We start from the raw sequence: 23229 nt of genomic DNA on the forward strand, positions 1-23229 counted from the left end.
CTTGCTGCCAACCCTGGGTTTCACTAGCCAGCCCCTGACACACAAGAAGGACATTGTAAGGAAGTGTTTGCCCTCTCTGAGCAGAGACAGAGCTGATCAACCCACTGGATTGCTTAGCAATTAACCTTCATGATCCATTCTGAAGCACAGCTCCAGAAAGCCAGAATCTGACAGGAGTTTTATCCCTAAAAAAATAATAAAAAAAATATTTTTCTTAAGGCTGAAGAAAATTTAGTACAATTCACACAAGTGACCAGCTGACAATATTCATCTAAGCAAAGACACCAGCACGCATTAAGTTTCCACTTATAATTGCAAACTCTTTGAAGAGAGTAGTTTTGATTTTTGCTGGAAGCTGTAGGCATTGTTTGAAAAAAAAAAAAACAAACCAACAAATAACAACAATTATAATAATTTTTTAAAAACCCAAATAAACCCAAAGAAAAAGAGAGAGAAAGGCCACAGTGTGGAATAAAAAGTGTACATAATGGTGATTTTATTTAATATAGCTTTTGAGTGCATGCTGATCTTAAGCATGAAAACACATCCAAATGAGGAAAAAAAAAAAGGAAGAAAAGAAAAATACCAATTAAAAAAAAAAAGGAAAAGGAAAATGAAAGAAAAAGTATTAAGCAAAAAGAGAAAAGAAAGAAGAGGGTAAAAAAAAGATACAGAAAAAGAAACAAAAAAAGAAAAGGGGAAAACAGAAAAAAGGACATAATTTTAAAAAGATTAAACATAAAGGAAAAAGATAAATATAAGAAAAAAAGGAAAAAGAAAGGAAAAAAGGAAAAGAAAGAAAGAAAGAAAGAAAGAAAGAAAGAAAGAAAGAAAGAAAGAAAGAAAGAAAGAAAGAAAGAAAGAAAGAAAGAAAGAAAGAAAGAAAGAAAGAAAGAAAGAAAGGAAGAGAGAGAGGAAGAGAGAAAGAGAGAGAAAGAGAAAGAGAGAAAGAAAGAGAAAGAGAGAGAGAGAGAGAGAAAGAGAGAAAGAAAGAAAGAAAGAAAGAAAGAAAGAAAGAAAGAAAGAAAGAAAGAAAGAAAGAAAGAAAGAAAGAAAGAAAGAAAGAAAGAAAGAAAGAAAGAAAGAAAGAAAGAAAGAAAGAAAGAAAGAAAGAAAGAAAGAAAGAAAGAAAGAAAGAAAGAAAGAAAGAGGAGGAGGAAGGAAGGAAGGAGGGAGGGAAGGAAGGAAGGAAGGAAGGAAGGAAGGAAGGAAGGAAGGAAGGAAGGAAGGAAGGAAGGAAGGAAGGAAGGAAGGAAGGAAGGAAGGAAGGAAGGAAGGAAGGAAGGAAGGAAGGAAGGAAGGAAGGAAGGAAGGAAGGAGAAACAAAAAGAAGGAAAAGAAAGAAGAAGAAAAAAAAAAAGGAGGGGGAGAAAAGATAATAAAATACTTATCCCGAGGAAAAAAAGGAAAAGGAAAGATCTATACTCAAAGGAACATCTGAATAAAATTGAGACATCTACAGCAAAGTTTTCCCCTTCTGCCTAGAATGTCTGAGGTGAACTCGGCGTAACACTGCCTTCCAAGAAAAGACAGGGTGATCAATGCCGGAGCACATCAGGCTCCCTTGGACAGGCCAATCAATGCAAGAAAGAACCTTGCCCAGGGCCTTATGCAAATAGAAGCACGTCCTGCAACCCGGGGAGGGAACATGCGCAATAGATCAATGGCATCTGAAAAACCTTACAGCTATATCAGCCTCAGACAGTAAATATATAATGATGAATCCCTCACGTTCAGCCATGAACTCTTTAAACTAGGTTATTTTCAACAGCTGGTTAAAAAAAAGAGAGAGAGAGAGATGCAGACAGCAATGCCAGAGAAGTGAAATAAGATGACTGAGGGTTAAATTAACAATGCTTGCTTTCTTCTTCGTTTCCTTTCCTTCTCTTTCTCTTTTTTTTTTTTTTTTAAGGCTGACAATATATAACCACTGTACTTTAACATGCTGAAAAACACTGGAAGTTATGTGCCCACCAAGATAGAGAGAAGTGGTTGGGGTTTTGTGTCATTATTTCGAATTTTCTTTTTCAAATTTGCCCAGTGAAATATTCAGTGATGTAAGAGAGAATAAAATAAAAAGGTTTATCATCATTTATATGAACTAAAATACCACAGATCTAATGCTCTCACAATCAAATGCTCTGCTGATTGAAACTGGTTCCTTATTTATTCCATATTTTTACTACCCTCAACTATTTTAGGCTATGTTTTAAAGGAATCCAATTACGGCTCCTAAGAAAACCAGATTAGTATTTCAACATCACTCCCAAACTGGAACAAAACTTGGTTAAGGTGAACAAAGCCATATCCATGACCACAGGACCATGAGGGTTCACCAACTACTTGGTAACTACGTTAAAGCTGCTAAAATAACAAGTCTTCCCACGGAGGGTTGTGGGGAAACATTTCCTAAACATTATTCATCATCTGTTCTGGGGAAGGGATGGGGAGAAGAAAGGAGGAGGATGAAGAAACAAGCAAGAAAACCTAAAAAAACTTCTCCCCTTGAAGAAATTCTGCTTTTAAAGATCACTAGCAGCTCCTGACTTCACAGCACAAAGGTGTAAGACCCCTGTCAGGTTGGTAGAGCCATCCCAGGACAAAATGTAACCACAAGGAAATAAAATGCCTTGGCTTAATCCAGCTTGTCAAATGTCCTGTGAGCTTCGTGTCCTGATACTGCAAGACACTGAGATTTGCTATTACCTTGTATTTGCCTTGGAAATTGGGAAAGGCAGGAAAATAACTAATTGAAATATTTATTCTTCCTGTCTTGATGAGGAGATTTTACTGCTGTGTTTTGATACTCTGCATTACAATCTCAGTTCAGCTCCTCGGAGTTAAAAAGCACAATTTTCTCAATGAATGTATGTGCAGAAATCTGCTTACATATTTTCACTTGGTATTCACATTCAAGCAAAGCCTTTAAATAGGATTATTTTAACATTTAAACACTGGTAGTCGTGCTATTATTAATATTAAAATACACTGCTGATATACAGAAAGAGCTATGCTACACATCTCCACTAGATTAAAGAGAAGTTCTAGGAAAAAATGCAAAACCCAGCTGCTCCTCAAAGCACCAGCGTTTGAGAGCTCCCTACACCAGACTGTGTTTGGATTCCTCTTACTCTACCTGGATTTGCAACACCTAATATATGTATTAACTTGCAGTTCCCCTGGTTGATTCAATAAACCAGGCCTTAAAGTCTTGTAAAATCTCTGCTGTTGCCTATGAAAGCCACACGTAACACTGCTCACCATAATTAACACTTGAATTAGCAGCAACACAGTGAATTTGTGTAACCCTACTGGCATAAGATCGCTTCACAGAATGGCAAAAAGTACAAAATAATGGCAAGACAACTTCCCTGCATAAATTGTTTTTCCATTAAGAGAAAAAAACAACCCAACCAACAATTTAAAACAGTTGAGTATTTCAGATTAAACAATCTAAATGTCCTACAAAACCTGCCAGGGAATAATACTTGTGATTTTCCCTCTTCACTCATCATACAGGCAAATCCAGGCTTCCTAGTTTTCTTTATAAGTGTCCAAGCAGAACTGCAATCACTTTAGACCGTGGTGCTGCACTTTGGCCACAACAACCCCACGCAGAGATACAGGCTGGGGTCGGAGTGGCTGGAGAGCAGCCAGACAGAGAGGGATCTGGGGGTGCTGATTGATACCCGCCTGAACATGAGCCAGCAGTGTGCCCAGGTGGCCAAGAGAGCCAATGGCATCCTGGCCTGCATCAGGAATGGTGTGGTCAGCAGGAGCAGGGAGGTCATTCTGCCCCTGTACTCTGCACTGGTTAGACCACACCTTGAGTATTGTGTTCAGTTCTGGGCCCCCCAGTTTAGGAGGGACATTGAGATGCTTGAGCGTGTCCAGAGAAGGGCAACGAGGCTGGTGAGAGGCCTTGAGCACAGCCCTACGAGGAGAGGCTGAGGGAGCTGGGATTGTTTAGCCTGGAGAAGAGGAGGCTCAGGGGAGACCTTATTGCTGTGTACAACTACCTGAGGGGTGGTTGTGGCCAGGAGGAGGTTGCTCTCTTCTCTCAGGTGGCCAGCACCAGAACGAGAGGACACAGCCTCAGGCTGTGCCAGGGGAAAATTTAGGCTTGAGGTGAGGAGAAAGTTCTTCACTGAGAGAGTCATTGGACACTGGAATGGGCTGCCCGGGGAGGTGGTGGAGTCGCTGTCCCTGGGGCTGTTCAAGGCAGGATTGGACGTGGCACTTGGTGCCATGGTCTAGCCTTGAGCTCTGTGGTGAAGGGTTGGACTTGATGATCTGTGAGGTCTCTTCCAACCCTGATGATACTGTGATACTGTGATATCTTCCATAATATTCAATATTAAACTTCCCTCCAAGCCAACCTACAAAGATAAGTAACAACCTACAAAGTTAAAATAAAAACTCAAGATTCTTCATACTGTACTTGCTGGTAAAACCCAAACCTAATAGGACTCCAGTTAGTCTGCAGAATCACAGAATCACTAAAGTTGGAAAAGACCTCTAAGACCAACTCCAACCTTCTACCAAGCACCTCTATCATCACTAGACCATATCCCAGAGTGCTACATCTGTTTGATTTTTGAACACCTCCGGGGATGGTGACTCTTAATATCCAATCCAAACCTTTCCTGGTGCAGCTTGAGGCCATTGCCTCTTGTCTTGTCATTAGTTACTTGGGAGAAGAGGCCACCACCAGCTTCACTACAACTTCCCTTCAGGCAGCTGTGGAGAGCAGTGAGGTCCTGTCAGCCTTCTCTTCTTCAGGCTAAAGAAATCACAATTATTAATAGTTGCAATGACCACAACCACATAAAGTGGTGTCCTAAAAATTCCATTGCCACGTCATGATGCACCACTGACAGAAGAGAGGCATCTGCAGAGGATGTGGAGATCTGAAGGGTGCATGCAGGGAAAAAAAAAAAAAAAAAAAAAAGGATTACACTGAAACTGGTGGATTAAATAAAACAAAAAGGAAGATGTGCACCCACAGAAGATTTTACAAGACTGAGAAGGTAAAATTAGTCTGAACATCAGCCTGGGGGTGGTGAATAGCTAGTAAGTCTATCCAGGAAAACAGGAGATGGGACTTTTCATTCACACAAAAGCACTCAATGGTAGGACTAGATGTGCACCAGCATGTTAGGAAACCACCTCAGAGAGTAAAAAAATAGTTGGACTGAAATAGTTCACATCAAAGAGAAGTTCCAGACAGAAGTATCATAGAATCCCATGGGGGATGGAAGGGACTTCTGTACATCATCCAGTCCAATGGCTCTCCTACAGCAGGGTCTCCCACAGCATCTTGCCCAGGATCACGATCACAATGGCTGGTGGGGTGAAGGGCTTGGAATCTCTGAAGAGAAAGACTCCACAACCTCTCTGGGTAGCCTGCTCCAGGTCTCCAGCACCCTCACATCAAACACATTTCTCCTTCTGTTGAGATGGAACCTCCTGCGTTCCAGTTTGTGCCCACTGCCCCTTGTCCTATCATTAGGTACCACTGAGAAGAGCCTGACCCCATCTTCTTGCCTCCCACTCTTTGGCACTTGCTGAGCATTGAGAAGATCCCCAGATCTCAGTCTCCTCTTCTTAAGGTTAAAGTAGCCCCAGGGCTCTCAGCCTTTCCTCCTCATGGGGATGCTCCAGACCTCTCAGCGTCTTCATATCCTCCACTGGAGTCTCTCCAGTAGTTCTGTGTCTCTCTTGAACTGGGGAATCCAGAGCAAGACCCAGTGCTCCAGCTGTGGCCTCAAAAAGGTGGAGTGGAGTGGGAGGAGAACTTTCCTCCTGTTAGTACTGATGAATCTCCTGAGTGGAAGAGTTCTGATGAGTGTGAGATGGTTCCGACAAAGAACAGCTCTATGGAGGTGCACATCCAGAGATCAAAATGTCTAACTACTGGGAAGTTGGGACAACCAGTGAGAAAAAGAGTATCTAAGCAAAAAAATAAGGAAAACCAGTTGGTCTGGGTCCTGGAGTTGGGTTCAGTGGTGCATTCCACACATTTTAGTATGATAGCTGCACACAGACATTGTCCCTCATCTTTGACAAGCTCAGGGGCTGAAGTTTATCTGCACAGCTAAAAGGACAAGTGAGATGTTCTTTGAACATGGTTCTGTGCTTTGACTTCTCGTTCTTTCCCCCATTTTCAAAACCAGAATTTGAAATGAAAAATAAACTCTATGGTTAAGTACACTGTCTTAGGCAATTTAAAACAGTTGAAACAACACAGGAAAGGATACTCATCCAAAGGGATTTATTGGTCCTGAAGGAAGTTTCTAGTCAGATAAAAGAACAGATGCCAAATATGGTTTTATTTAACACCTTCATTAATGATCTGGAATTCATAAACTTTTCAGGTGACATTAAAGCCAGAGAAACAAGGCATGGAAAGATAGAGAGCTTCCAAGATTCATAGACCTGTAGGACAAAAAGGGATCGTGATGATAATCTAGTTTGTCATCCCACACAGCAAGGGCCACACCACACTAGGTTTAGTTTGGAACAAAGTGGAATAACATTGTTGGAAGGGGAAAGATCATCTGGTACATTCATTACTTCTGGGGAAAAAGAAATTGAGAACATTAGAATACTCCAAGGGATGTATGAATGTTAGTGCATATGAAACTGAAAGAAACTTTGAGACTACATCTGGAGTACTGGGTCCAGTTCTGGGCTTCTCAGTTCAAGAGAGACAGGGAATCACTGGAAAGAATCAATACAAAGGACACAAAGACACTGAGAGGCTGGGAGCATCTCTGTGAGGAGAAAAGGCTGAGAGTCCTGTGTCTGCTAGGCCTGGAGAAGAGCAGCCCCAGAAGGGATCTGATCAATACTCAGCAAGATCTAAAGAGGCTGCAAGGAGCAAGAAGATGGGGGTCAGACTCTTGCCAGTGGTGCTCAGTGACAAGACCAAGGGGCAATGGGTACAAACTGGAACCCAGGATGTTTAATCTGAATAGGTTGAGAAACTTGTTTGGCGTGAGGGTGCTGGAGGCCTGGAGAAGTTGTGGAGTCTCCTCTGGAGGGATTCCAACCCCTCCCCCCCTCACCCCTCCTCATGGCACTGTGATCCTCAGCAAGCTGCTATGCGTGCCTGTGCTTTAGCAGAAAGGCTGGACTAAGTGATTTCCAGGGGTCCTTTCCAACCTCCACCATTCTAGGATCCTGGGGTTAAAAAAAACCCCAAACAACAACAAAACAATTGAGTGCCATTTTGTTTGCATTGATGAAATAGTTGCAGAGCTGAACAAAATGTACTTCAGTTCACCTTGAGCTACCTATAGCTACTGCACTTAACTACAGATTCTCAACATACTACCAGAGAAATGTTGACAAATAGCACTGAATTCAGACAGGCATACAAAGAAGAAAGGGAAAAAGAAGAAGGAGAAAAAAAAAGTTAGAAAAGTTAGTTATATTTAGTTGGGCAAGAAGGGATGGAAGTATGAGAAAAAACGCTAGAGATGAGAAAGCTCTTCATACCAAAAGCTATAAATAAATGTTCACTGTGTAGTGCATGGGGTTTAAAACAATGTAAAGCAATGATAAAAATACACAACTGGTGAGATGAGGCCATTCTAGAAAAGTCCCTACAAAGACATGCAGAAAGTGCTGTGCCTTTCACCTCCAAATCACATAGGATGAAAACATCTATTTCCAAGTAACCCAAACTTTTACCCATCTCTTTATAACCAGCATTCCAACTCTGGTGTCCAAGCAGAAAATTAATATGAAAGGATGGTGAGGTCATAGAATCACAGAACTGTTTTGGTTGGAAAGGCCCTCTAAAATAGAATTGCAGAATGATAGAGTCAGTCAGGGTTGGAAGGGACCACAAGGATCATCTAGTCCCAGCCCCCCTGCCATGGGGAGGGACATCCTATCCTAGAGCAGGCTGCCCACAGCCTCATCCAGCCTGGCCTTAAACACCTCCAGGAATGGGGCCTCAACCACCTCCTGGGCAACACATTCCAGGCTCTCACCACTCTCATGGTGAAGAACTTCCTCCTCACATCCAGCCTGAACCTACCCATCTCCAGCTTTGCTCCACTCCCTCTAGTCCTGTCACTACCTAGTAGCCTAAAAAGTCCCTCCCCAGCTTTTTTGTAGCTCCCCTTCAGATCCTGGAAGGCCACAATAAGGTCACCTGGGAGCCTCCTCTTCTCCAGACTGAACAGCCCCAACTCTTTCAGCCTGCCCTCATAGGAGAGGTGCTCCAGCCCTCTGATCATCCTTGTGGCCCTTCTCTGGACACACTCCAGCACATCCACATCCTTCTTGGAATAAGGGCTCTAGTACGCTGGGATTCAGTAATATTCAAAACATGATCCTGTTCTGGATGCACAAAATGCTTGGGCTTTCACTGCAGCCCTCCTCTTCTCTCACCCTGTAGCAAAGCTGGGGATGATGTGATGAAGGGATGCCTACATGGCATTTAAACTAAAGCACCAGAAAATGAGAAAGGGCATGCAGCTGTGGTGCTCACTGCTTGATGACCATTCATCTTTCCTTTGTCTCTTCCTATTAGATGATCACAGAATCACTGAAATGTTCAGGCTGGAAAGACCTTTAAGATCTTTCCAGACTGGAAGCTCTTCAGGAGAAGCCATGGCTATGTGTTTGCTACCACAGTTTGAATAGTTAACAGCAATAAATGGTATCAAGTGAAATAGTGATACCACTGTACACTTCCCTATTTATTTATTTAGCCTCAGCCTGGCCTAAAACATTTTATTCATCTCTGTTAAAACTGAAAATACACATAAATGTATATACACACAGACACACATATTTTATATCAATATGTACCAATAAAAGCCAAATATGATCGAAAAGTTGCTCCCAGTACAGCAGGCAGTGACACATACCAAGATACTTCAGTATTTTGTTGCTCAATCCATCATTTAATTTCCTTGTTGCTTCAACCCCTCACTGTGGGATCTGCCACCCCTGTGGCTTTCTCCCACAGGCTGAAGCTTGTGCATTTCAGAAGGCATTAGCAAAAAAAGTGTCTGCTACTTCCAAAATTAAGGCAGGAGGGGGGAAAAAAAGTCACTTTCAGGCATTACTGTTTGGCAGTTGACTTTTGGTTCAAACTTACTGCTTACAGTGTTTGAGCCATGGAGTGAGCGCCAACTCCAGAATTAATCCAAGCTGGATACAACCGTTTGAGGCTGAAAACAAGCACCTGAACACAGAACCATAGAATGATTTGTATTGGAAGGTACCTCCAAAAGTCATCCAGTCCAACTCCTCTGCATTCAGCAGGGACATCCTCTGCTAGATCAGGTTGCCCAAAGTCTTGTCAAGCCTCACCTTGAAGATCTCCAGGAATGAGGCCTCAAGTACCTCCCTGGGCAATCTGCTGAAGTGTTCCACCATACTCATGCTGCAGAACTTGTTCCTCACATCCAATCTAAATCTGCTCTTCTCTCATTTCAAACCATTTCCCCTTGTCTAATCACTGCAGGCCTTTGCAAACAGCCCTCTACAGCCTCCTTGTAGCCCCTTTGGGTACAGGAAGGCTGCTATTAGGTCTCTCTGGAGCCTTCTCTTCTGTAGGCTGAATAACCCCAGCTCCCTCAGCCTGTCCTCATAGCAGAGGTGCTCCAGTCTCCTCATCATCTTTGTGGACCCCCCAGGACCTGCTCCATGAGGTCTATATTCTTCCCACATTGAGGACTCCAGAACTGGATGCAGCACTCCAGGTGCAGTCTCACTGTGCTAGTTTAAAGCAGGCTAGAATGTTTTGGTGAGAAAAACTAGATGATAAGCTATGAAAAGAAAATAATTGGTGATTATTTCCAGGCTGGGCTTTGACTGAGCTACATCTCTTTGATCTCACCTGCCACTAACCTTGCTCCTTAACCTCTTGGCTGAACCTCTATTCTTCCTTGGGACTGGGGTAAGGTTGAGAGAGGCAGGGGGAAGGTGCAGGGGTGGTTGAGAGCCCCTCCTGGGGACTCAGGTTTCTGGGAGGGGAGTTGTGCTTCTGTATTACCTTGTATATTTCTGTATATAACTGTAAATACTGTAAATATCTGCTTGTCTATTGTGCTAGCTGTAAATAAATACCTTCATTTATATTCCCAGAGCCGGCTGAGTCTAGTTTGGGTACCTTCTAAAGTGTGGGGAGGCGGATAGCACCCAAACCACCACACTCACCAAGGCAAAGTGGTAGAATCACCTCCATCTGCTTGCCAGGCTTCTTTTGATGCAGCCCAAGGATTGATGGTCCTAGCCCATTACTCACATAACTCTTGCCTTGTGTGGGTCATGATAGGTAGCAGCATTGCCCAACTCCTGTTCCCAAAGAGGCCTTTCTCTTCCAATTATGACAAACATAAATCCATCCTCAATTTACTCCTGAGCAGTTTTAATCCATTTGTTCCTGTGTGTGATGGTTTGGGGGTTACCCCGCCCCCCCCCCCCACTTTGTATTTGCCCCAGCTAACTCAGACGGACCCTGGGAATTTAGATGAAGCAATTTATTTACAGCTAGCAGAATTTACAAGCAGCTATTTACAATATATACAGTTATATACAATTATATACAGAAATATACAAAGGATAAACAATACAAAAGCACAACTCCCCTCCCAGAAACCTGAGTCCCCAGGAGGGGCTTTCAAACCACTCCAACACCTCCCCCCGGCCCTCTCAACCTTACCCCAGTTCTCAGGAAGAAGAGAGGTGCAGCCAAGAGGTTAAGGAGCAAGGTTAGTAGGAGCAGGGTTAATGAGATGTGACCAGGTCTAAGGCAAAAGCAAGAGTGAGAGACAAAATAGAGAAAGTTTACTTCTTCTTCCCAGAGCTCTCAGCGAGACTGTGAGAGAAGTTGACATCAATTGTTTTCATTTCACTGCCTGTTATCTAGTTCTTCTACCAAAACATTCCAGCTTGCTTCAAACTAGCACACTGTGCCAGCACTGTTCTTTGGCTTACATGGCTCTTCTGGAGTGTTTGCAAAGGACTACCAGTCCCTTTGAGCTTTCCTTGGCCAGGCTCAACAAGCCATTGCTTTTAGCTCTCTTTTTGTAATAAAGTAGATGCTAAACTTCCTTCTTTGACAGCTATGTCAGTTAGTGTCAAAGCATTAACAGATTACTCAGCTCTCAGTAAGCTTTGTAAGCCTTGAAAGAGTGTGTACTGTTTCTACAGCTACATTGATCTTGGTGCCCATGGTAGGTAGGAAGGACATCTCCATGTGGCACTACATCATGGCACATCCTTCATTGTTGTTAGCCAGATAGACTCTTCACTGCTCTGAGCGTACCTCTTCCCCAGATGGATCTGTTCCAGGTCAGGTTGGACAGGGCTCTTTTGAACATCCTGCTCTTGTTGCAGATGTCCCTGCTTACTGCAGGGGGATGGACAAGCTGACCTTTAAAGGTCCCTTCCAACTCAAACCAATCTGTGCTTTTATTATTACCTTCTTCCTGAACTCCAATTATCTCAGCATGCTGGTTGGCATTGGCATTTCCCTTCCTGGGACAGAAAGCACAAACAAAGCACAGGATCACATGTGGCTTTTCTGTTGCTTTATGGGTCATTCATTTACAGCCATCAGCAAAGAAGTCTCATGCCCAGGAACTTCTCCATTCCCGCTGATCTCTTCATAACCAAGTGCAGATGACTAGCCAGTCCATACCTAAATGTCTTGAAGTTCACATTATCACCTCTTTAAATTCTTATTATTGCAGAAATTCTGCTTTTGAACACCAATGGTAACTCTTACCTTGCACCTGGACACAATGTCACTGGCACACCTTCACTTCGTGTGCCCATGCCAGTATGAGAAATGCTAAAATACAAGTGCCCCAAAGTAAGTGACACCAGTGCTGTCCAATCCTTTCTACACAACCCACTGCTGTTTCTCCATTAGCTCCTCTTATTTACCCTTGCTTGAGGGCTGGAAGCCTGCTGTGAGGCCAGGCTGAGAGTTGGGGCTGTTCAGACTGGAGAAGGCTCCATGGCCTCCCAATTCTTAAAGAGGCCAATTAGAAAGCTGGGGACAGTCTGCTGAGCAGGACCTGTTGCGGCAAGACAAGGTGGGATGATCTGAAACTCAAAGAGGCAGATTTAGACTAGTGAGAAAGAAGAAATGCTTCATGTTGCAGGTACTCAGATCCTGGCTCAAGATGTCCACAGTAGATGTCCCATCCCTGGAACCATTGCAGGTAAGGTTATTCAGGGCTCTGTGCAACCTGCTCTACTTGCAGATGTCTCTGCTGACTGCACAGATGACCTTTAAAGGTCCCTTCCAACCCAAACCATTTTGGGATTTCTCATTTGACCTTTTTCAGCTGAAGAATCACTTTTCCAAGAAACACAACAAAGTACAGCAGAAACAAATAATCAAATGGAACTAAGACCTTCTTTTTACTTTTAGACTTACTTTCCTGAGTGTCCCTACCTACATCAGGCCTGACTCAAAGAGGTACTAATGAAGTATACAACACAGAGAAAGGTGAGACCTAAAACAGGTGGGGTTGAGTGGAATTATTTGTCCAGAGGCTGGACATATAACTTACGTCCCAGTAAACCTGCAAGACAGCACCCCATGGTGCTCTTCCAAATGTCATTCAGCATTCAAAGACTGTCATAGAACCCCAGAATCATAGAATCCCAGGCTGGAAGAGACTTCAACAATCATCTAATCCAACATTTCCTCTCCAAAGCATAGTTTAGACAAAATGGCCCAGCTGCTGTCCAGATGAATCTTACAATGTCCATTACTGGGGAGTCCACCACTTCCTTGAGGACATTACTGCAGTGACTGATTGTTCTCATTGTGAAAAACTTTCCTCTTGTGTCCAGTAGGAATCTCTCTAGGACCAACTTGGACCTGTTATCCCTTGTATCTTACATAGGACTCCTGGTAAAAAAGGAATCTCCATCTTCTTTCTAGCTGCCCTTTAAATACTGGAACATGGTGAGGTCTCCCCTGAGCCTTCTTTTCTCCATCCTGAACAAACTTCTCTCATCCTCTTCTCACACAGTAGCTTCTCACTCCTTGGGTCATCTCTGTGGCCCTTCTTTGCACCCTCTCCATCCTGTTTGCATTCTCTTTGCACAGTAGGAACCAAAACTGAACACACAATTCCAGGCATGGCCTGGCCAGCACAGACTGAGTAGAGTCTGTTAAATCTTGTTTGGTTGGGGCTTTCTGTTTGGTTGTTTGGTTTGTTTGTTTTTTAAACTTAAGGCTCAGAGAGCCCTGAAGCACAGTGATTATTTTGCATTGTTTCTTCACAATATGGATCTTGGTCATGAAGGTGTTTTTGGTTCTCAGATCTCTACTTCCAGATTTCTCTCTCTCTCCTAAAACCATCACACAGTCTGTGCTACTTCTATCACACATCAGTATGTGTAGTTGGATTTAACAAGTCAGGAGAATTCAGTGTTGCACACAGAATCACAGCAGGGGTGTGTTTGGAAAAGAACTTTAATATCATTGAGTCCAACCATGCTCTAACTACCAAAGCTGAGGCTAAACTCCATCCCTCAGCACCACATTTCTGCATCTTTTAAATGTCTCTAGGCACGAGGATTCAACCACGTCCCTGGACAGCCTCTTCCAGCTTGGGAATCCTTTCATTGAAAAGGCTTCTTCTAATGTCCAACCTAAACCTTCCTTGGTACCCTAGGAAGCAATTTCCTCTTGCCTTATGTGCTAGTTTGAGCTAGCTAGAATGTTTTGGTGAGAAGGATTAGATCACAGGCTATGAAAGAGAAACAGGGTCATGTCTACTTCACTCATAGGCTTGCTGAGATGTATAAGAACAAGAATCCAAACATAGATAAGGCACCACTTCTTCTGATTGGAAGCTCTGAGCTGCATGTCTCTCTAGCCTCTCTGCCATTTCATTGACTAATCCACTTTGCTTCCTAGCCCCCTGGCTGAACCTCCATTCTTCCTTGGGACTGGGGTAAGGTTGAGAGGGGTAGGAGAAGGTGAAGGGGTGGTTGGGAGCCCCTCCTGGGGACTGAGGTTTCTGGGAGGGGAGTTGTGTTTCTGTATTACCTTTTACCTTGTATATTTCTGTATATAACTGTATATACTGTGAATATCTGCTTGTATATTCTGCTAAGCTGTACATATAAGCTTCATTCAACTTCCCAGAGCCGGCTGAGACTAGTTTGAGTGATTTCCAAAGTGTGGAGGGCGTGGGGAACACCCAAACTACCACATCCTATCACTCATTATTTGGTAGATGAGACCAACACCCACCACACGACAGCTTCCTTTCAGGGAGTTGTAGAGATCCAGGAGGTCTTCCCTCAGCCTCCTCTTCTCCACACTAAACCACCCCAGGTCTCTCATCTGCTCCTCAGCAGACCTGTTCTCCAGACCCTTCACCAGCTTCACTGACCTTCTCTGGACACACTTCAGTTGCACAATGTCTTTCTTTTAGCAGAGGGGCCTAAGACTGAATGCAGTAATCAAGTTGTGGCCTTACCAGTGCTGAGTACTGGGAGATAATAATTTACATCCAGAGCACGTGCTCTGCTCATTGATTCTTGACCCTAAGTGAACATCTAGAACAAGAAAAGCCTGGATGAGGCACTTAGTGCCATGGTGTAGTTGACTGGCTAGGGCTGGGGGATAGGTTGGACTGGATGATCTTGGAGGTCTCTTCCAAACTGGTTGATTCTATGACTCTAAATAAACAGATATATTCATAGAAGTATATGTAAATAAAATCCACATGTAACAAACCATTCTACCTGACATCTCTGGAAATTAAATTAATGAAAAACTAATAACAAGGCCACAGTCCAGTCTTTAAAGACTTCTGTATTGTGGTACGTATCAGGTAGCTGTCAGATCCTCACCATACTCAGCACAGGGCAACAAAATGAAGTGGCAGCATGTTGCAGAGCATGTCTCAAAATGATGGACTTAAAGTCATTTGAAACGGACCAAACTGAATCCAGTGACCTGAACAGTGTTTTAAGGGCCCTTTTTTCAACTGAGCTGCCTAAAAGTACACACACACACACACTCACACACACTCTTATCTACACCTTTGTGCAAACTGTCAATACACACCCCAATATTTTAGCCAACAAAGGCCATAGTGAACAGTTCCTCATCTTCTCCAAGACAACGAAAATGGTTTTCCTCCTCTTAATTTATCTCATTCCCCCATGCACATTGTCTTTTTACAGCAGTATGATGCTGGGAGCTGCAGATACCACTACTGATTCTCAGGATGTTGTCGTGATTCCCATTATATCTAGTTGTGTTTTGGTTTGTTTGGTTGTTGTTTTTTCCTGTCTCCCTAGAGATATTATTTACCTAAAATTAAAACCAAAAATGCTACACTTCTGATTCATGAGGTGCTGAGGAAACCCTTAAAAATGCAAAGCCTAAGATCTCAAGAATGTAGGAGGCAAACAGGAGAAATCTCCCACAAATTATTTTTTTTCTTGGGATGTTGTTGTTGTTTAAACCTCAAGATACTGAATGGGCAATTCTGACAGCTTAGGTTTAACAATTCTTCTCATGACTCCAAAATGAGTAGCTGCCATGTGTTTTTTACAGTGATGGACACAGAGAGTTTTACATGCCATCCAGCATTCCGAGATAAGCTTCTCTGTCCCCTCCACGTGCAGCCATGCTGCCACTGGAATCACAGAATGACAGAATTGTTTCAGTTGAAAAATACCTCCAAGACCACAGACTCTGACTGCCAACCCGACACCATCATGGCCACTAAACTGCGCCCCGAAGCGCCATGTCCACACATCTTTCTGAACATCTCCAGGGATGGTGATCCACCACCTCCCTGGGCAGCCTGTTGCAATGCCTGACCACTCTTACAGAAAAGAAACTGTTCCTGATGTCCAACTAAAACTTCCACTGGTGTAACTTGAGGCCATTCCCTCTTGTCCGATCACTTGCTCCTTGTAAAAAGAGCCCAACCCCCACCTGGCTCCAACCTCCTTTCAGGAAGTTGTAGAGAGCAACGAGGTCTCCCCTCAGCCTCCTATTCTCCAGATTAAACGACCTCAGCTCAATCAGCCTTCTTCACCAGCCCTGTTCTCCAGACCCCTCCTCAGCTTTTCTGCCCTGGAAGCCACCATTGGCTGGGCTGTAGTGCAGCTTTCTGCTGGGGCTCCTGAAAGCAGGGAAAAAATGGACTGCCCAGAGAGGTGGTGGAGTTGCCATCCTTGGAGGTGTTCAAGAGAGGGTGAGGCACTTAGCGCCATGGTGTAGTTGACTGGCTAGGGCTGGGTGCTAGGTTGGACCGGATGATCTTGGAGGTCTCTTCCAACCTGGTTGATTCTATGATTCTGTAATTCCTGGGGAAAGCAGATCTGCACATGGCCACTATGAGCAGCTAGGCACAGGACCATGACAGATCTTTTCTCCTGTGCAGGTTCTTTCATGCAGGCAAAGACATGGGAAAAAAAACCAAACAACCCAACATTCTTTTTAAAGCAAAATAATTGTAAACCCACAAAATCTGTCAGAAAAACTCAAAGGAGGCGTTGTACCAGAAACTTATTTTCTGTAAACTAAATATAAAATTGACTCCATCAACTTGAAAATTCTCACTTTCTGTTAAATTTCATAAAATTATTATAAGCTAGGAGCTGGGAAAATTCCACAATTTACCATCAACTGCAGCAAGCTGAAAATAAACCCCAGACTACACTGTGCAAGGGGTAACAGAAGCAAGAAGCTGAGATGTGTTCATGAATCATGGCTTGAGCTCTTGAAAATCAGTAATTAGCAGAACACAGTGACCCAACAACTATTTTTAGTGCCTTGCGTTCGAAAAGTAATTTAGGTGTAGATATTCTTAGAGGCACATTTAATTTCAAACCACAATTACATAAAGTCTTGATTACTAAATATTAAGATATGTTTTAGCATGCAGTTTGTGATTAGCATTTGTAATTCGAGCCATAAACAATACAACTAATTATGTTTATTGGTGGAACCTTACCTCCCACACATGTTCAATCACTTTCAATTATTCCACTAGCAATCTATGACCCAGAGAGGTACAGAAATTGTGTGCCTGACTTGCAGGAAGAGTTCCTGTGCACTCAAGCATGGCATTACAGACTCACCTTTCTACTCCTAACATCTCACAATCACAGACATGCAAGAACCACAGAATTGCAGTATGGCTTATGTTGGAAATGACCTCAGAGAGCATCTACTCCACTCTCCCCACCATGGGCAGAGATGCTTCTCCATTAGAATCAACTGCTCAGAGCCTCATACAACTTGGCCTTCAACACTCCCAGGCAGGAGGCATCCACGACCTCCCTGGGCAACTTGTTCCATAGTCTCACCACCCTTGTGCTGAAGAACTCCTTCCTAAGCTCCAGTCTAACCCTATTCTTCCTCAGCTTCAAACCATCCCCCCTTGTCCTGTTTCTAGACACTCTGAGGAAAAATCCCTCTGCTGCCCTCCTGTAGGATCTCTTCTGCTATTGGAAGGCAGCAATAAGGTCCGCCAGAGTCTTCCCTTCTCCAAGCTGAACACCCCCAGCTCCCTCAGCTGTCCTCAGATCAGAGGTGCTCCAGTTCTTGGATCATCTTTGTGGCTTTCCTTTTTGTCAGTCCAACAGCTCTGTGTCCTTCTTGTACTGGAGACACCAGACCTGGACACAGTTTTCAAGGTGAGATCTCACAAGAGAAGAGCAAAAAGGATAAATCACCTCTTAAGATCAAGAAGCTGAAAAGACCAACAGAAGTCATGAGAACTCATCTGGAATATTGTGTCCAGTTCTGGGCCCCACAGCTCAAGAAGGACAGGGAGCTGCTTGAGAGAGTCCAACGCAGAGCCACAAAAATGATTAAGGAAGTTGAATGTCTTCCTTATGAGGAGAGACTGAGGGAGCTGGGGCTCTTTAGCTTGGAGAGAAGACTAAGGGGTGATCTCATTCATGTTTATAAATATGTAAGGGGTGAGTGCCAGGAGGATGGAGCCAGCCTCTTCTCAGTGATGCCCAGTGACAGAAAAAGAGGCAATGGGTGGAAGTTGAGGCATAGGAGGTTCCACGTGAATCTGAGGAAAAATCTTTTCACTGCGAGGGTGACAGAGCACTGGAACCAGCTGCCCAGGGAGGTTGTGGAGTCTTCCTCCCTGGAGATATTCAAAAACCATCTGGATGCACATATGATAGTTATATTTGCTCTCATTTAATTTTGAGTTTTGCTCCAAAAAACACATGCTTGCATCCCAGCACTGGACTTCAGGAACCTATGAAGCAAAGGGACGAGGCAAAGCTGCTGTTCCTGTGTCGACTCCTTCAGCAGCTGCCAATCAAGGGGCACCTGGATGCATACTGGGAGAGGCTGTACTGGGAGAGTAGCAGCTCTTCCACTGTAATGGTGTTAAGTGCATCTTTGCTTAGCATCAGGTTTTGTCAGGTTTCTATCCTTGACACTAGGTTTTCACTGAGAGCCTTGAACCACACTGAAGTGATAAACTGGGGATCTCTCTGACTGAGAGGATGGTCAGTGATCAGGACAGACCTCGTGGCACTGAACATGCAAAGGGAATTTACAAGCTACTCACTGAAATCACAAATATTTTTTTACTTTTTTTGCTTGTTTTCATTTTCCTCGTGGGCACAATAAAATGCAGAGGGCACAGGCAGAAACCTTCACTCTTAATTAAAGCCATATGTTTCAGGCTGCTCTCCTGAACAAGGCACAGATGCAGATGGAGCATCTGTGCAACAAGTCTCCATAACTACTGCAACCTACAATTTCATCAATCAGTTGACCCAAAATTCTTGCACAGCAAGTGTAGAAATGGTATGGTTGCTATAGGGTGTAGCTTCTCTATCATCCTCATCATCTCCTCCACACAAATCAGGGAAGACGGTGAAGCAATCAAATACGTGTGTGTCATAAGACAGTAATTGCCCATCAGCTGCTCCCTTTCCCTTTTTCCTGAGCTCTTTGCAATTACTAAGTGCCATATGGATACAAAGTTGAAGAGAAAGGAGATCATGACAGAATTAAAATCTTACAAATTAATATTGTGATAAAACAGTTCAGGGTTTATTCCAGTAGTCTACGCCTCATGCATGCACTATTTAATTGCAATCCTTTCAGTGGAGCTCAGGTATCAAACCACCTTCACCAAAACCAGGTGCAAATACCATTTGATTTGTTAAAAAACAATCAGGCTACATTAACTATACTTCTGAGGTCTGTCTTTGCATGACAGATATGTGATATGCCAGTGGTTATATATTATATTCCTCCTCTCAAGCATGCATCTCCTGCAGAGACAGCAGACTACAGAAGCTGACCCTTACTGAGACCATCTTGTCTCTCTGACAAAGCTCCTTTTTAACTTCTTACTTACTGGTTGTTTCCTGTGATGGATAAAAACTTTAGCTCAGCTTGTGATAATTTCACAGGCCCTGAGCACCCTGACCCTGGAAGCCCCAAGGTCAGAAGTCAAGTCTTGTTCTGAAACATCTGTGTGCTTCATATTAAAGTAGAACAAAGGTGAAGAAATATCCACCAGTGCGACAAGAGAAACCAGCGTGACACGTTGGTCATCTGTTACCCATGCCACATCAAGCCACTGAACGAAGTGTGATGGAAAAACTCTCTGAGCACTTTGTTTGGGAAGCACTCAGAAACGTCTCCAGTTGATTTTTATTCCTGACTTGTGCTGAGTGTATGTACCTCAGGTCAGCTACCAGAAAAAAATTCCTTCCCAGAAGGGGTTCTCAGGCACTGGAACAGGCTGCACAGGGAGACAGTGGAGTCACCAACCCTAGAAGTGTTTACAAGATGCATGGATGCTGTGCTGAGGGATGAAATTTAGTGGCTGTGGCTTAGCAGCAGTGGTGGGACTGTGAGCTCTGGGTGAGCATTTGGACTTGTTGATCTCAAAGGTTTCTTCCAACCTCAACAGTTCTGTGATTTGACGACTCTACCTGTAGGTGTCTGGCAGTCTAAACACTGAAGCTTTACAAAATCTACAGAAATTCTAACCTTGCGCTTTGGACAGACCAGAACAACCTAGGCTGAAACACAGGAGTGGCTAAAAATCATAGCTGGGGAAAGTCAGTTCACAAGAGATGCTCCTTAACCGAAAACCACACACAAGCACAACCTGTTTCTTGCCCAGAGCTGTACTTAGAGATGGAATTATTCATCTTCAGTGATTTGGTCTCTTACAAATTTACTTTTGAGACTATTTATTTACCCGGTAATAAAACACCTGTGGAAATTGATCAGCTGAGCACTCAAATCTGTATGCATCACACATATTTTACAAATACCCTTTCAATACTCTTGGACCTAATTTCACCAACTGAAAAGGTTTAATACAAATCTGAAGTTTCTACAATAACACAAGTGGTCCAGCTCTGGATTGTTCTTTCTACTTAGAGTAGTATAAGATTAAAAACAAACACTTGATTTTCACAACTAAGGAACCATTTCTAGTAACTTGCAGTAAGACTAAAGTAATGTCTTGTAAGCCAAAGTTGTACATCCATGTCTGCTGACTCCTGGGTCTACAAAACCAATGGCAATGTATGTTTTCACAACAAAAATCATCACCATCATATGGGAACAGCTCAGGTTGGAAGTGACCTCAGAAATCATCTAATCCAACCTCCCCACCATGGGCAGAGATGCCTCTCAACTAGAATCAGCTGCTCAAAGCCTCATCCAACCTGGCTTTGAACACCTCCAGGCAGGAAGGCATCTACAACCTCCCTGGGCAACCTATTCGACAGTCTCACCACCTTCGTGCTGAAGAAGTCTTTCCTAAGCTCCACTCTAACCCTGTTCTGCCTCAGCTTCAAACCATTCCCCCTTGTCCTGTCTCTAGACACCTTCACAAAAAATCCCTTTGCAACCTTCCTGCAGGATCCCTTCAGGCACTGGAAGACAGCTCTTAAGGTCCCCCTAGAGACTCCTCCTCTTCAGGCTGAACACTTCCCACCCGCTCACCTTGTCCTCAGAGTGGAAGTCCTCCAGCACTTGAATCATCTTTGTGGCCTCCTCTGGACTCATTTCAACAGATAAGTCCTTCATATGATGAGGACACTACAATGACCTTTTGTGGTTGGTTTTCTTTAATAAAACACATCCTGATCACACCACCACTTCATATTCAGATGTTAAAACAAAAGTTATACTCAAAGAATGGTATCCTAGTTCATCAGGTGACTTTGTATAGCAGGTGGGAAGTCAATAAATCAGCCTTTGGAGAGGAGGATGAAATTTGGACAAATTGGATATTCAGCATTAGGAGTTGGGCAGCTCCTGAGCAGAGTCCACTTCACATCACCACAGGGCTTATCCAGAGACTAATAAAAGGGAAAGTGAACCCAAAGTCTTCCAATTGACCTCTACAGAACTTTGTGGAAAACCTGCAAAATTGTGTGAAAGCCTCAGATGTCCACTTGTGTTCAGTTCCAATCTAGACAGACAAAAATATGCATTTTTTTTAATGTGGATGTTCTCAGTCTTCACCTCCAGTCTTTCTGCTCCAAGGCAGAAAGAAATTCATTGAATGCTGCCTTGCCTTGCACTGTATATCATAGGCAAGAAGGATCTAAGGAGTTTTGTTTCCCCACAGTAATTCAAATTCATGCACCCTTGCGCTCTTCTGTCTAATCTGAAACTAACCAAGAATGCAGTGACCTTCTCAAAGTAACCCTCATAGGTCAGTATCTGACCGTCAAAGATGCTCCTAAATGGCTGCCTCGAAGGAAGTGAATCACACAATCATGCAGTACTAGGCTGGAAGGGAGCTCAAGGATCAACTGGTCCAACCTTTCTTGGTAATAAAGAATCACAACTTATTCACAGTATTTTACACTTGTCACAATTCCTTGTGGTCACAAAGAACTTAGAAGATCAACCAAAGAGTTCGTGAGGAAGAAGGCAATGGAGAAGCCACACTTACCAACTCCACAAAGGCAAGCCCACCATAACTGTGAGCCACAAAAAACACATTCTCTGCAGCAGACTGGGAAATGAAGTGGTCCCAAACATAAACGGCGTGTTCTTCAGGAGATCCATTATCCTAAAGAAAGGAATCATGTCATTACCTTTCAAAAACTCCAATTCTGCATACAAACACCGTGTTCCTATATGCTAAAATGTTTTGTTAAAGCAAACCTCAAATGAAAACACTCCACAAATTGAACAGATTCATTTGTCTAAGCAAAATTAAATTTAAGACTGCGGTTTAAAGGCAGTAAAAACAGTTGCTTTCCTGTGGCTTATTTTAATAAATACAACCAAAAATGACACATCTGCAATTTTTTTTTTTTTTGTCTACATACCAGGATGTCAATTCAGCTAAACAGAGGCATTCAAAGAAATTGTGAGCCACTGCACTGATTTTCTTTCTCTTGACAACTCTTTGTCAACTGTTTGCTCGCTGAAGGTTTTGTTTAAACTTGTTAAGCCTTAGTCTTGAGAAAACAAACAAAACCAAGTAGGAACAATACAATTTCAGCATTTACCTTTTTTTTTTCTGGTGTGTGTGTATTGTGGGCTGATGGAAATCTGCCAAAGATCAGAATTATGTTTTTTGGGGTTTGTTGGTTTGGGGTTTTTTTTTAGCTACTCTTTCAAATGTTACATTTTGTGATGGCAGAGCATGAGATAGAGCGCGGATAAAACAACGCTTGACTGTTCACACATTAGGCATTACTTTGGAGTCTCTGGCAGTTAAGGTAGTGCTTTTTCTTGCCACTGAACAAGAATTTGTGGCCATCAGTCAGTGTAGAAGTTGCTGAAAGCAACAGGGTGATTTACACTGATTTAATAGCACTCAAACATACAAGGTTGTGCAGTCACATAGGCTCTCAGAAAGCCCTGTAAACTCGTCTATATTTCACTCTCAGAAGCCATATATTTGTCATATTTCACTTATTTCTCAAGTTCTTCATGTCATAACTACAAATCTGGCTAGTCTCAGGTGACAAGAGTAAGATGCTCTGATAATTATCCTGTTGTCCAACCAGGATTTCACAACTCCAGCACAGCACTGCATGTGCTTTCCAGGCTCTTCCGTGCCAGAGAGAGTTGAGGAATTAGGTCATCACAGAATCACAGTATGTTAGGGGCTGGAAGGGACCTCAAAGACCATCCAGTCCAACCACCCTGCCAGTGTAGGCCCACCTAGAGCAAGTCACATAGGAATGCATCCAGACAGGTTTTGAATGTTCCCATGGAACTGCCTC

General features: G+C 43.2%; 1 protein-coding gene across 2 annotated transcripts in view; it reads right to left on the minus strand.

Annotated features, from left to right (window-relative positions):
• The window catches only part of ARB2A (ARB2 cotranscriptional regulator A), a 401267-nt gene that overhangs the window by 153974 nt on the left and 224064 nt on the right, over positions 1-23229 (minus strand). For both annotated transcript variants that reach the window (XM_064140251.1, XM_064140250.1), the window contains exon 8: positions 21942-22061. In XM_064140251.1, the coding sequence (XP_063996321.1) occupies positions 21942-22061 (120 nt within the window). The remainder of the gene's footprint in view (positions 1-21941; positions 22062-23229) is intronic.

The sequence above is a fragment of the Pogoniulus pusillus genome, chromosome Z (assembly GCF_015220805.1).
Source record: "Pogoniulus pusillus isolate bPogPus1 chromosome Z, bPogPus1.pri, whole genome shotgun sequence".
Taxonomy (NCBI): domain Eukaryota; kingdom Metazoa; phylum Chordata; class Aves; order Piciformes; family Lybiidae; genus Pogoniulus; species Pogoniulus pusillus.